Below are 13,588 nucleotides of genomic sequence, written 5' to 3'. Positions count from 1 at the left end.
TTTCGCTTTGAAATCAAGAGGTCACAGCCACAGCCGCCGTGGCCCCTCGAGTGGAGACCCTCTGTGGCGTCGTCGCACCTGAGTAGGAATTACTAAGCCCCAGAGCTGCGTCGTCACACCTGAAACTGTTCCGCCGCTGAAGCCGAGACTCCCACCGCCTGGCGTTTCCAGACAGACGCGCTGGCCCGGCGCCTTCCAGCCAGTTCTGCCCAGGCTGCCTCGGTCTCCCTTGCGGGTGTTTCTGAGATGTGTGCCCACCAGGCCTTCAGGCAGCGGGGTGGCAGACCCCCTCTGCCCTCCGTTCTCTCCCGCCTGAGGCCACTGTCCCCCCTCCTCCCGCTGTCCCACCCTGCCTCCTTCCCCGTCCACTCTGCTGTACCCCTGACCTTTGACTCTGGGGCATCTCCCCCGCCCAGCGCCCCAGCCCTTGGGGTTTCTGCCTTTGCCTTCTCGCGCATGGCCCAGTTCTGTCCAGTGCATGGTGAGCCCAGGCCTCCCCACCTCTCACCCCACACCAATCCCGCCACATCCGGCGTCCTGACAGCCCCGAGCTGGAGCCCGGCTTCCTCTCCGGTCCCCCCACTTGGCCCAGGTCGCCCTTGCCTAGATGTCACATCACCCCCGCCCCTTGCCCAGCCCCAGGCTCCTCCCAAACTGCCCCGAAGTAGCCTTGGTCGCCTTGGTCACTGACGTAGCACAAGCCTGCTGGGCATGTCCCCTGAGGACCTGCCTCCTCGCTGAGCCCCCGAGCCCCTGGCTGCCTGGGATGCCTGCTCCGGCCCCGCATCTCCACCCTCTGCCACGACCGGGTCCCCACCCCGGTCCCCAGCGGGCCGCCCAGCACCCGGGGCTGTTGTTTGCAGGATTAACCATGGGCGGGGCTGCCGTCCAGGGCGGGTGCGGCTGTCCTCGTGGCTTCTGGCGAGCCAGCTCCCTGGCAGTGCTGACCGCAGAGCCGGAATCAGTGTGGCTCCGACGGCCCCTTCCAGCCGTCCCCAGGGCCCTCCCCACATGCCGCTTCAGAGCTACCTGCTTCAGCTGCCCAGGGCGGGGAGGTAAGGCCAGGCTCTGTCTCTGATGATCAGAAACCCTGCTGGACTGATCGACATTCCACGAGGGCCGACAGCCCACGCTGGGGGCCGGTGTGAGCCGGGGCCGGGGTGGAGAGCCCGTGGGGCAGCCAGGCGGTGTGGCTGGAGAGGTGCCCTGCTGGGAGGGGCTCGCTGGGGTGGTGGTGCGGCAGGAGCGATCCATCTGGTTTCCGAACGGGTGGGAGCGCGTGGTGAACAGCACCTTCGGGATGGTACCTGTGACCCTGGGCGTGGGCCCCGCAGGCCCCGGGCCCCAGGCGTCCTCCTGGCATTGAGGCCACCCTCTCCTGAGGGAGCTGGGGAGCACCAAGGATGTCCTACCAGCAGCCATTCGCTCTGGAGGGCGCCCCCAGCTGGCCTGCTAGGTCCCCCTCCTCCCCGCGGCCCTCCCGCTGCTCCTCCGGGGGAGCCCCTCCCCTCTCCTTCCCCCCTCCTTTCCCCTCCCCCATCTCTCTTCCTCTCTCTGACTTCCGGTGTTGTTCTCCTCCCCCTGCTTGAACTCCCATCCACACTGGGCCCCCCTCCTACCCCCCCCCCCCGCAGACATCTCACCTTGGGACTCCGGAATTCACCCAGTCCAGGCTCTCAGAAGCAGCCTTGAACTTACATCCCATGGGACTGTATTTCCAGACCCCAAGATGCTCTATGGGCTTTAGCTCCTGAGCTGCAGGGGGGCTGCAAACTTCTCTGAGTGGATCACCCCGTATTTTTACTGTTCCAAGATCAGCGGTGGGACCAGAGCCGTCCCTGGGGGTGGGTGCATGCAGCCTGGCTCTCGCAGGGGGACCGTCTGGATTCTTGAGACAGCAACGTGTCCTTGGACCCTCCGCAGAAAGGAAATTGGACTCAACACACAGAGCTAGTTTTCCGTCCTCTGGGGAAAACTGGTTCTCAGAAACGCAGGCCTGGGGCCCCCTCGGAGTCCAAAGAATCCACTGTGGGAGCAGACGCGGCTCTCAGTCCGCCCTCGCGGTTTGCGTTGTGACCCTGGCTTTGGAGCGGGGCTGCGGTCTCCCCACCCCTGAGGCCGGAGGAGGGGCCTGGTCGCAGCTGGGTTTCTGGCCAGTGTGCTTCCCTGTCTCCCCTGCTTCAGGAGAAGGCCCTGTGGTGAGCGTGTGCGTGGGCAGTCACTCTGCACCCCGGCCTCGCGTCACTGGGAGGACAGCTGAGGCCGCGCGGCCGGCGGCCGGTTCAGGATTCTCAGCCGCCTTTCGGCTTCCGGGCGGTGCTGGACTCATTCTCATCCCAGGGCCCACGACTGTTACCTCATATGGAAAACGGGTCTCTGCAGATGTCATTAAACTCAGGATCTAGAGACGAGAGATGGTGCTGGTGGCCCAAACTGCCACCAGGTGTATCTCTGTAAGAGGAAGGAGGGGGGCGGGGGTGCTGACCCAGAATGGAAGATGCGCCCTGGAGAGGCCGCGTGGCCACAGGGCGGAGGTTGGCGGGATGCGGCCACGAGCCCAGAGACGCTGCGGCCCCCGGGAGCTGGGAGAGGCAGGAGGGACCCTCCCTGGGGCCTCCGGGGGAGCCCCTGCCACACCGTGGTTTCTGTTTCTCTGTTTTAAGCCACCCAGCTGGTGGCCGTTTTGTTACGGCCGCCCCAGGACACGGACACACTGTCCTCCGGGCCCTGTGACCCTTGACAGCTCCTGCTTATTGAAGCCCAAATCCCCCAGACCCCCGCGCTAAGCCCTGGCGAAGAATCTGGGTTGAATCAACCTGGCTTTTTGAAGGAAACACAGTGCAGGGTCATCTGTTTGGAAAAGAGGAGACGCCTGCCCTTGCTGGAGCAAAACAAGGCCTGAACTAACCCCATGGGCTGCTGCCTGGAAGGGCCTTGAGTTTTCCCGGCAGCATTGGCGGGGGGTGGTGGCGGAAGGCCGGGATGTGAGCCCCCGCCCGCCCTGAGGCTTGTCACAGGCCCGCGGCCACGCCAGGACCCTGGGTGGACCCGGGTTCAGAAGCCAAGCAGCCCGGTGGACGCCGGGCGCCCCTCACGGCCGACTGCAGGGAAGCAGGTTCCCATGCAGGTGGGCGGCCACAGGAACGGGCGGCCGGGCCAGAGTGGCCGGGGAGCTGGGCTGCAGGATCGACCAGGAGGTCCCCCTGGGGTCTCGAGTTTGCAGCGGATTGTAAGGTCCTTCCAGGATGCCCAGCATGTTTGTCGAGCAGTTTCTAACCAGACCCTTTAACAGGCCGATGAGGAAGCAGGTTTGTAAAGGCCATCTTTTCACATGCTCCGCCCCGTTCACGGCTCCATGGGAAGAGCAGAAACTCCGCCGCACCGATTCCCTCGGGGATCTTCCCGGGAGTCGGGGGGCGGGGAGCCTCTGCTCCGTCAAGAGTGTGGGGTTTCCAAGGAAAACGGGCGGCCCCAAAAACCCGGGAACATGTTTCCTAAGGCCGCAGAGCCGCTGAATTTTGAAGGAATATGTGAACGTTGACGTTTGGAAAGCGGACGGTGTTCAGGAGGTGATCGTTTGCATCACCGAAGGCTTCTCCTTTTCAATCAGCCAGACATCCCCACATCCACGTGGCCTTAAACAGGAGCCCATCTCCTGCCGCGCAGCCAGGCTCGCGTGAGGGGTGGGCGGCCCAGCGTCGACAGCTCTGGCGGCTGGAGGGGGCACCCCGGCCGTGGGAACGTGCGGCCAGACCTCTTGGCTTTCTCACGGGAGGCCAGGGTCTGAGCTTTCAGGTGGTATGTCCCAACACCTGTGTGCCTGTAGGCCTCACCTGGGCAGATGGGCCGTCCCGGGCCTTTCGGCAGGACCTGGCCAGGCCAAGGGCCGCTTGCTGGGAAGGACCAGGAATTCAGTTTTGTGCCGTGGCTCATGGAGCAGATGTTCTCGGGAGTCTGAGCTCAGGACAGAGGCACGGCAGGGTACGTGGCCTCTGGGCCCCCCCGAGAGCCCCTGCGGGTGAGGGGGGCACGGATGGGACCATGGGGACCCTGCAGCGAAGGCCGCGGCCACCCGATGTTGACGTCCAAAGAAGGACAGGGAGAATAAAGCTTCAGGATGCGTGGGCCCTGGTGCCGTCCCGGGGGCCAGCAGAGCGCCTGGCGGATGCCGGAGGCTGAACGCAGATGCTGCAGGGGCGAGGGCGGAGCTGCCCCTGCCTGGTGCCCCGGGGGTTGGCAGGGGCTCAGGCCCCGCATGGATCGTAGAGCATGGCGATCTCGTAGGCCCTGCTGACTGATGTGGGAGTCCCGGGGCCGCATGGGGATGGAGCCCGTCACCAGGAGAGTCAGGAGGTGGTTGGTGCCCAGGACCATCCGGTCAGGCGGGGAAGCAGGAAGCGGGAAGGTGGGGGCCGGACCGGAGAGCGAGGTGAGGGTGGAGGATTCTGTATGCAGGAGGCCGGGGCTCCTCTGGGGGCGCAAAGGGGAGCGAGGGGGGAGGTTGACGCTGGGGAGGGTCTGCAGCGGGGGCTCAGAGCAAGGGGGTGCACGCCAGCACGGGAGGGGCATCCCAGGAGGGGTGGGGCTGGACCGCCCTGGGGCAGGCGCTGCGGCGGAAGCGGGGCCCTTGAGCGGGGCCATCAGAAATGGGGCGTCTGTGTGCACCCCGGTCGTGCTTGAGGGCCCCGGTTTTCGGGCCACTTAGGAGGTCGCCCTGCGGGGCGTGGCCGCGCATCTGGTCAGCAGCCCTGCGGGAGGTTTTTTATGTTGCGGTTAAAGCCCTTGGCCCTTGTGTTGAGCCAAAGCGGTGCAGATTAAGGGGCATTTTGGTGCAACCAGGACGGATGTGAAGGCACCAGTCGCGGGAGAAGCTCGGTTGCGTTCCCTGCAGCGCTGTCTGTTCCCTGAGTGCCGTGCATTGCAGCGGTTGCTGTCGACTCAGATCTTAAACGCTGCGTGTTCTAGCCTTGGGGTGTACGTGGATGAACACGCGCAGCCGTATCAGGGAAGGAGGTCACGACGGGCTGTCGTATCCGTCCTGGCCCGTCGTGTCCTGACTGTGTCTGTGATTGTAGGCGAGCAGCTCAGGGTCCAGCCAAGGGTCTGTGCAGACCGTTTCTGTCTTGACCCTCCCCCAGCCCAAAGCATTTACCGTCTTGTCTGTAACCAACACAATACGCCAAAAGCAAGTCTCAAATTATTTTAGAACAAAAAATGGGATGAAGTTTTGAACTTGCAACTTTTTTAAGCTCGCACGTAGAGGACTTGGGTGGGTCTTGTTTTTCCTCTGACCTCTCAGCCGGGCCAGGCGAGCGATGTGGAAACCCTGGCTTCCTGCCTGTCGCTCCAGCTGCTGGTGGCCGAGGCCTCCGGGCCAGCCGCCCCACCAGCCGTGCGCCCGGCGCTTTCCCAGAAGCGCGTCTCGGGGCCTCAGCCGCTCCACCCCGAGACTGGCTCTTCTAGCAAGGAGTGCTGTGCTCTGTTGCCAGCTGACCCGCAAGCCTCCGGCGCCTGGTCCGGAGGCCACCGCTGCTCCCCACAAATGCCTGGGACCTCAGCTTCATGACTTATTTTGATTTTACAGAAAACAATTTAACCAGAAATCAGGTTTTCAGGAAAAGTGACTGGAAGTTATCTTAACGTCCACCCGGGAGAGAGCTCAGCCCTGTCTTTGGGCGGGAGAGGACCTTGTGAGCCTGGGCGCTGCGTGTGCAGGGCGCTCACAGGACCCCAAGGACGCTTGGAGCTATAGGCGAAGCGGGTGCTTTCGAAGCCAGCAGGCTGGGTGGCCGAGGGAGTGGCGTCTTAATAATCGGGTGACTTCTTCTTAAAACAAGTTCACTGCCCACCTGGCGTGCTGAGAGAACTATGGAAGTAGCCTTATTCTGAAGGGTGTGACGTGGAGGGGGTTAGGGCAGGGGATTAGGAGAGAGGAAGACGCCAGGGGCACCTGTAGGGGCTCTGGAGACAGGCGGCAGGGGTCCCCCTCCTTCCTGGGCCCAGCGACACCGTCTCCACCCCGCATCCTCCTCGAGGCTCCGTCTGGGCAGCGATGGTCCCTGCACCGTCTGGGTGCTCCTGTGGTGCCCACGGCCGTCAGAGCCCCAGGCCAGGTTCCCTGATGTCACGTGCGTAGGGGCCCCCAGCACAGCCGGGATCTCACCCAGAGGAGCCCGCGCTCTGTCCCTCGGCCCCGCCCTGCTGCACCCGCGTTCCTTGGGAGACCCCAAGGCCTGGGGGGGGTTCCCTTCCCCACGCAGAGCGGGGCATCTGGGCCGGTCCTCACTGAACCCAGGGCAGCATGTGCGCAGAACAGGAGGTGTGCGTCTGTCTCCTCGTTCCCGTGGACCCAAGTGTCTTAGGGTGTGTTTGGCATCAAGGTCTTCTTCAAAGTAATCAGTCTGAAGATCTGGGTAACAGCATTCCAGGTGTTTTTCGTGGGGTTTGTTTTGATTTGTTTGTTCTCACAAAGAACAAGCTAGAGACGCAGAGCTGTGTTTGAGGCTGGCCTGCGTCCCCTCTCCTCCTGCCGACGGACACGGCCATCCTGAGGGCACTGGTGGGCCTGGCACGAGGGGCTGGGTCTGGCATCAGGTGGCATCAGGCCCCTAGATGAGGAACCTGGGAGCAGGGACCAGTGTCACAGCCGCGTGGGCCGAGCCGGCACAGGGCCTTCTGCTGTTCCGGTGGTGGCCGGGGCGCCTCGGGCTGGCAGAGGCTCTGGCACTCACCGGCCAGGGCAAGGATGCCGCCAGGCCGCCCCCGCGGGGCGCAGGCGTTGTGGCCCCCTCTCCCTGCCGCCCAGTTGGTCCCGCACGTGGCCCCTCCCGGCCGGGCCTGGTCAGCACCCTCCGAGGCACCGGCATGGGGACACTGCTTCCCACCCCCAGTCCACCTGCGTGAAAAGGCGACAGAGGGACAGTCTGACCCAACAACACCACCACGTGGAGATGACGTCAGGCCTGTTTGTGGACAGGTCGGGGCTGGTCCCCGGCCACTGCCCGCAGCCTGAGGGGCAGCGGTCGGAACCCTCCACCATCCCCTGCGGGGCCCCGAGCTTGTGGGGTGTCAGGCGACCTGGCGGGGCAACCCCACTGGGTCTCCTGCCGAGTTGACTCCAGCCTGGGCCTGAGCCCTTGGGAGAGATGAGGGGCCCCAAGTGGCCTGGAGGTGCTGCGTCAGGAGGTGTGATAGCGCCTTGGGGCCCAAGAGGGCCGTGTAGCCAAGCAGCCTGGGGGACCGTGTCCTCACACACATCTGAGCGTTGCATCCTTGGCCGGGCTCGCAACAGCTCTGTGGCTTCGGAGTCAGAACGGAAACGTGGGGGACAGAGACGTCCGTCTGCCCAAGAGTCACCTGGGGAAACACCCGGGTCCTGGGGGCGACGCCACGCGACCCACCACTGGGACACTGGATGGAGCCGGGCAGCTTCCCTGGCCGTGTCGCCCCTTCTTCCCGTCTCTGTGCTCTGACTTTTGTGGGCTGTCTCCACGGGCCACGTGAACGTCTGTTCTGTGGTTTCCTGGCTGAAACACCCTTTGGATACGTTGGAAGTCTTGTCCCGTTTTTCCGTAACTGGTCTTGGGATCGGCCCTGGAAGCCGGGGGGCTTCTGTCTGTGCCCTCGGCCCGGCCGCCCTAGAGGAGATGCCGTCCCCCTGCAGCCCCGGCCCCTGGGTTCGCGGGGGTTTCGGGGGCAGGTCACTCGGGTCCTTGCCCGGCTGTGACGGGAGGTGCTGCGTGCGGGCCAGGGAGCAGAGGGCAGGCGGCTTCTGTCCGCAGCCCAGGCTTCTGGTCTGTGCCCACCTCTCACAGCAAAGGCCAGGCCGCAGCTTCGTTCTCACTGCGGCTGCGCCCTTGGGCAAAGGCCGTGCCCCTCGTGCGGGGCTCCTGTTGAAGCCCCGGCGCGCTCACGGGCGCCATGTCTCGTCCTGGAGACACTTCTCGTGGAACCAGACAACATCCAGGGATGTGCGTGTGTCTTACTTTCAAAAACCTGAGGCTTAGTGAGTGTGGAGAGGTTGGTATTTCTAGACCAAGAACTCTTGGCGCCCCAGGAGGTGGGGTCCGGTTCCGGCACCCGGAGCGCATGTGGGGGTGCACACCGTCTGCCCTGTCCTCTCTCCCTGCAGGGGCTGCCTGGCGGGGACCCCAAGGAAGGACCTTTCCGGGACGACCCGTGTCCCCTAGAGGGTAAGTCCTGCTCTCCAGACCTCACTGACGCCACACCGTACCCCAGGCACCTGCCCCCAGGACACCCTGGCAATGGGGACCACCCACACCCCACGTTCCCCGACGTATCCCAGCACACCCAGGCCAGCCCTGGCTGGTCGCGGGTCCCCACCGGTGGCCGTTTGCAGGTGCAAGCCAGGTTCCCCGGTCTTAAAAGCAAATTGTTCTGAGATGTGCTTAGAAACACATCTCACGTGGGCTCCTCCGTGGAGCAGATGACGTGGACTTCGGTCTGGGGGTTGGAGAACAAAAGGCGAATCTCAGGGCCTCTGCCCGTCCGCGTCCCTGGAGTCCCGCGAGCCCGTGGGCGGAAGGACAGGTTCCGCACGGGTGTTTCGGTGAATCCACGGGTCACCTGTGGGTGTGATGTGCCGCATTAGCGTAAGGCGTCCAAAGTGGTCTGCGTGCGAAGCATGACCGCCCTAGTCACCGCCACACATGTGCATCTGCCGTGGAGTGGGTCCCCATGGTGTGTGACAGTGACCACCAGGCTTGTCCGAGGGTCAGGTGCCGGGTGAGTGTTCTCAGCATTACGTGGGCGGGGAGGCTGACCGCAGGGCTGCCTTCGGAGGGGCTCCGCGAGCCCTGCCCAGGAGCTCAGGCCCTGGGTGTCTCCTGGCAGCTGCGTGTCTCGCAGACACGCCCGGCTCCCGTCCTGGGGAGTAAGTGAGCCTGGAGACCAGGGAACTGCTTGTCCGTCGGGCCCGGAGATTGGGGAGGGGGCTGCCCGGCGCACAGGCAGCCTCCCAGGGGCTGGTGTTGCGGGCTGTTGGGAAACCGGACTGTGTCGCTGGGGAGGGGAAGCCAGACGGTGAGTGCAGCAACCCTCCCGGGGGCCCCTCGGGCCGGGCTGCCTGCCTGTGGGCCTGCGGGGCCGCCCTCTCCCTGCCCCAGGCTTCGAAGCCACTGCAGCCAGGGAGGCAGGAGCGCGCGTCCGGCCGCGGCTCACCCCGGGGAGGGCCGCCCTGGCCTCCGCTCAGGTCCCTTGATGCCGCGTGTTCCAGAAGCCCAGGCCCTCAGCTCAGACCCGTCTGGAGAGGTCACAGGCCCAGCAAGGATGCGGTGGCCCCGGGGCCACACCCCCTCCCCAGCCCTGCGTCAGCCCCCGGGCCAGGCCAGGGGAGACGGGCCCGTCCCACCCCTCTCGTCCCTGCAGTGGCACTGCCGCCGGAGAAGGCCGAGGGCCGAGAGGGCCCAGGACAGCTCTTCGGCACAGACGATGGAGAAAGAGCAGTGAACCGCGAGGGCCCCCGCGGGCCGGGCAAGCGGCGCCTGAACGTGGACGTAGGTCTTTGCCCGGCTGCCCCTCCTGCAGGCGGCCAGCGCCGGGGGAGGGGCGCATACCGCGCTAACATGGGGTCCCTGCGCCCTGCAGCTCCCACGCCGCAGGCTCTGCTGGGTGGGGGTGTCGCCCTGCACTCGGCCAGAGCTGGCCAGCGTGGCCCCAAGTAATTCAGGGGACTTGCCCGGCCCCAGTGCCAGCACCACGGAAGTGACCCAGGAGTCGACTGTGCAGACCTCTCAGCTCCCCAGCCCCCCGCGGTGGGGGTCAGGGCCCCGGCGCGAGGGCGAGGCTGACCCTGGCTGCCTGTCCCCGTCTCCCCTGCAGGCGCTCCAGTGTGACGTCTCGGTGGAGGAGGACGACGGCCAGGAGTGGACGTTCACACTCTACGGCTTCGACAACAGTGGCAAGGCCACCAGAGAGGTGACACTCTGCGTCTGCACCCCACGGTCCCTGGAAGGGCGCTGGCCGCAGACAGACAACGATGCCCGGGTCTCCACGATGGGGACAGGCTGAGCCCCTCCAGGGCGGCGGGAGAGGCTGGCACCCTTCATAGACGGGCTTGCGCGGGGCGGGAGGGGAGCCACCGCAGGACCCAGGTCACCGACAGAGCCGGCTGGAGTCCGTGTCCCCTCCTGCGCCCGGCTGCTGTCTGTACGGTTCCTGGCAGAGCCCTGCACGCCTGTCTCTGCCCCGGCCAGCAGCCCCTCCCCTCCGCAGGGTGGTGAGGGCCCCAGGGGTGCCCCCGGCGCTCTGCTCTGCTGGCTTGTGTGTCCAGGAGGGGCAAAGTGCCTCTTGAAAGGAAGCAGGCACGTAGGATGACTGAAATAAGTGGGTATGAGTTAAAAGCAGAATCTGATAGCTTATCTGACTGCTAAGGCTGTGAACATAGGTCGGTTTGCAATTTCAAAGGTCGGAAAGGTGTGATGCCAGCAGGGCTGCTGGCTCAGGTTGCGTGGTGCATTCGCAGGATGAGGAAAGGCGTCTCAGATGAGCTGCCTCCTTTAGCTGGGCTCTGCTGGGATGCCGAGTGAATCAATCAGGCAGGCAGCCTGGAGGTGGCAGCAGGCAGTGTGGGTGGGGCGGTCCTCCCCCCGTCTGCCTGTGTCCGTGACGTCCGTGCCCGCCCTCAGGACATGTCCAGCCTGATGCACACGATCTACGAGGTCGTCGATGCCTCGGTCAACCACTCCTCGGGCAGGAGCAAGACCCTCCGGGTGAAGCTGACCGTCAGCCCTGAGCCCTCCAGCAAGAGGAAGGACGGTCCCCCCGCCAGCCAGGGTGAGGGCCTGGCTCCTGGGCTGCAGCAGCTCCCTGCCCAGATGCCCTGAAGACCCTGCTTACACGTCAGCCCGCCCCTCCTCGCAGGCAGGCTTCCTGCCCCCCGCTGCCCCCACGCGGCCTCTCCCCAGAGCTCCCACCCACCCTGCCGGGGGGTGTTAACTGTGTCTACTGTTCAGTGCCCCCATCACAGAAAAAATCTCTATGGCCTCCTGAACATGGAAGGCGGGGCCTGGCACCTGGCGAGGGCTCAAAGCTGTTTGTTCAGTGAAAGAATGAGTGCGTGGGTGCCTGAGTGAGTGAGCGAACGAGTGAGTGAATGAATGAATGAGTGAGTGAACCAGTGGGTGATTGAATGAGTGAACGAGTGAGTGAGTGAGCGAATGAATGAGTGAGTGAACGAGTGGGTGAGAGAACGAGTGCCCACCTGCCTCTTTCAGACCGGGAGCCCACGCGATGCAGGATGGAGGGGGAGCTCCCCGAGGACCCCAGGGTGGCCGACAAGAGGCTGTCCACGCACATCAGGTGAGGGGCTGGCGTCCAGCTCTGCCCTCCTGAGATGCGAGCAGCCCAGCCACACTCCTGCGCCCCACAGGCCTCAGGGGCTGTCCCCTTGGGGTGGCCCGCCAGGACGGGCACCTGGGCACAAAGGCCGGATGCGGCCAGGGAGCCCCGGTCCCTCCCTGCCATCGGGTGGGCGGCCGGCACTCAGGCTGGAGCTGGGCGCTTCCAGTGTCGTCTGAGAGGCCATGGGGCTTGAAGGGCAGCAGGCGTTTGGCCTCCAGACCCTCAGCCCAGCTGCTCCTGTGCCCTACGGCTCCACTCACTGGGGCAGCAGCCACGGAGCCCTAGCTGGCGTCCTAGGTGACACAGAGACAGCAGAGGACACTGGGTGGGGCCGTGGTCCTGGGGTCCCCTTGGGCCCCTGCTTGTCGCAGCGCCCACCCTTTCTGGGTGGGCATGCTGCTCAGAGCATGAGAGAGCAAACCCTCGCCCCCCCCACGCTCCACCAGGAGGCCCACCGCCGACCCCCACCCCTGCCCCGAGCGGGGGCCCTACTGTGTGGACGAGAGCACGGAGCGGAGGAACCACTACCTGGACCTGGCGGGAATCGAGAACTACGCCTCTAAGTTCGGACCAGGTGGGTCCTGGAGACTGGGCCCCTGGCGCCAGGCCTGAGGGTTCCGGGCCCCTGCGGCGACCCCAGCTGGGGCCCCGAGTCCCAGAGTGGGCCGTTCAGGTGTGCGGGCAGGACCGGGTCCGGGTGGGACGTCCCAGGCCCTGTGAGGGGTCTCACGGGGGCCGTGTCTGCAGGGTCCCCCCCGGCGCAGGCCAGGCAGGAGCCCCCAGCCCGGGCCGCGCACCCGCAGGGCCGGTCCCGCTCCCAGGAGTCGGACGCGCACGCCGCGCACCATCGCCGCTGCCTGGGACCGGCCGAGCCCGCTCTGCTGGCCGCGGAGCCTGTGCCGCGGGCCCTGGACCTGCCGCCCCGGCCGAAGGGGCCGGAGAGGCCGTTCCTGAGGTCCCCGCAGGGCTCGGGGCGGCCGCCCGGGGCCCCCAGTGGGGGCAGGCCCGGGAGAGCGTTCAGCTTTCATCCGCCGGCCCCCCAACCCCAGGCGCCGCCCCAGGACGGTCACCATGTCCCGCAGTCCCTGCCCCCGCCCTACGGCCACAGGCGCTGCCGGCAGAGGGGCCGGGAGGGCCACTCGCCGCTCAAGGCCGCACCAGGCCAGCCCGCGGCGCTGGAGCACGAGGCAGCGCGGGAGCTGCCGCCCGTGCTGCTGGGCGAGGCCTGCGCGGTGCCGGCGGTCCAGCGCCACGAGCACCACCACCACCACGAGCACCACCACCACCACCACCACCACCACCACCCGGCCTAGCGGCCCCGCCTGTGCCGGGGACCCACGCGGAGGAGCCGCCTCCCTCCTCGGCGAGGAGCGTCTCCCGCCAGCGGCGTCCCCGTCCCGAAGCTTTCTGCGTCATCCATAAACACATTTGTACACTCGGACGCCTGCCCCTGCTCCTGTCGCGATGCCAAAGCAAGGCCCACGGGGTCGAAGGGACCCTGCTCGGACGGCCTGGGCGTGTTTTCCTCTCGGAGCCCCGCTGGGGGCGCTTCTCCTGCGCAGCAGGGGGCGCGAGGCTTGTCTCTGGCCCCGGGGGGCCGGGGGCTTGTGGTTCCCGTGGCTCATCCACCCTGAACCGGGGAGGGGCGGCTCGGGGCAGTCGCTGCTCGGGGCCGCGTGTGCGAGGCCGGCACGGATCACGGGGAGAAGGGTGGCCCCGCGGGGGGCCAGGGACGCGGCCGGAGTCCAGAAAGGCGGAGGTGAAAGCCAAGAGGAGGGGCGGCCAGGCAGGGCCACAGGCGGTGCCGCTAACATCCTACGCGGACACAGACGTGGCCGGCGGGGCCAGGGAAGCGTGGGCGCCCCCGAGAACCACACACGCGTGGACAGCTGGACAGGAGGCGGGCACAGCCTCAGCTTTGGAAAAGCACGATTCCCTTTGGGAGGCTGGGAGGAGGGCCGCAGGCGAGCAGGACGCCTGGGTGTCCTGGAACCTCGGCCTGCGGATGCCCCCGCGGCAGGACGTGCCGCTGCTCCGTCTGAGGTGAGCAGCTTGTGAACGGGTGCAGCTGCTTTTGTATCTGCCTCCTTGGCGCTGTTTTTAAGGGTCCAGCAAAGTGGTGGTTGGTCTGTGATCGAGTTATTCCCCCGTCATAATAAAAATACGTGCATTTTGTAACATGTCACACCTTGTTTCAAAGTGAGTTTCCAGTCGAATCGGTCTGATC

At 66.0% G+C, this 13,588-nt stretch overlaps 1 protein-coding gene across 1 annotated transcript in view; it reads left to right on the top strand.

Annotated features, from left to right (window-relative positions):
- The window catches only part of NKD2 (NKD inhibitor of WNT signaling pathway 2), a 27,178-nt gene extending 13,590 nt beyond the window's left edge, over window positions 1-13,588 (top strand). The window contains exons 4-10 of the mRNA XM_060009706.2: window positions 8,132-8,192; window positions 9,388-9,515; window positions 9,841-9,936; window positions 10,647-10,794; window positions 11,235-11,319; window positions 11,808-11,935; window positions 12,109-13,588. Of these exons, the coding sequence (XP_059865689.1) occupies window positions 8,132-8,192; window positions 9,388-9,515; window positions 9,841-9,936; window positions 10,647-10,794; window positions 11,235-11,319; window positions 11,808-11,935; window positions 12,109-12,674 (1,212 nt within the window). The 3' untranslated portion in view covers window positions 12,675-13,588. The remainder of the gene's footprint in view (window positions 1-8,131; window positions 8,193-9,387; window positions 9,516-9,840; window positions 9,937-10,646; window positions 10,795-11,234; window positions 11,320-11,807; window positions 11,936-12,108) is intronic.

Source organism: Delphinus delphis, chromosome 3 (genome assembly GCF_949987515.2).
Source record: "Delphinus delphis chromosome 3, mDelDel1.2, whole genome shotgun sequence".
Lineage (NCBI taxonomy): Eukaryota > Metazoa > Chordata > Mammalia > Artiodactyla > Delphinidae > Delphinus > Delphinus delphis.
Note: the sequence above shows the minus strand (reverse complement) of the source record. Positions and strands in the feature narration are given on the sequence as shown.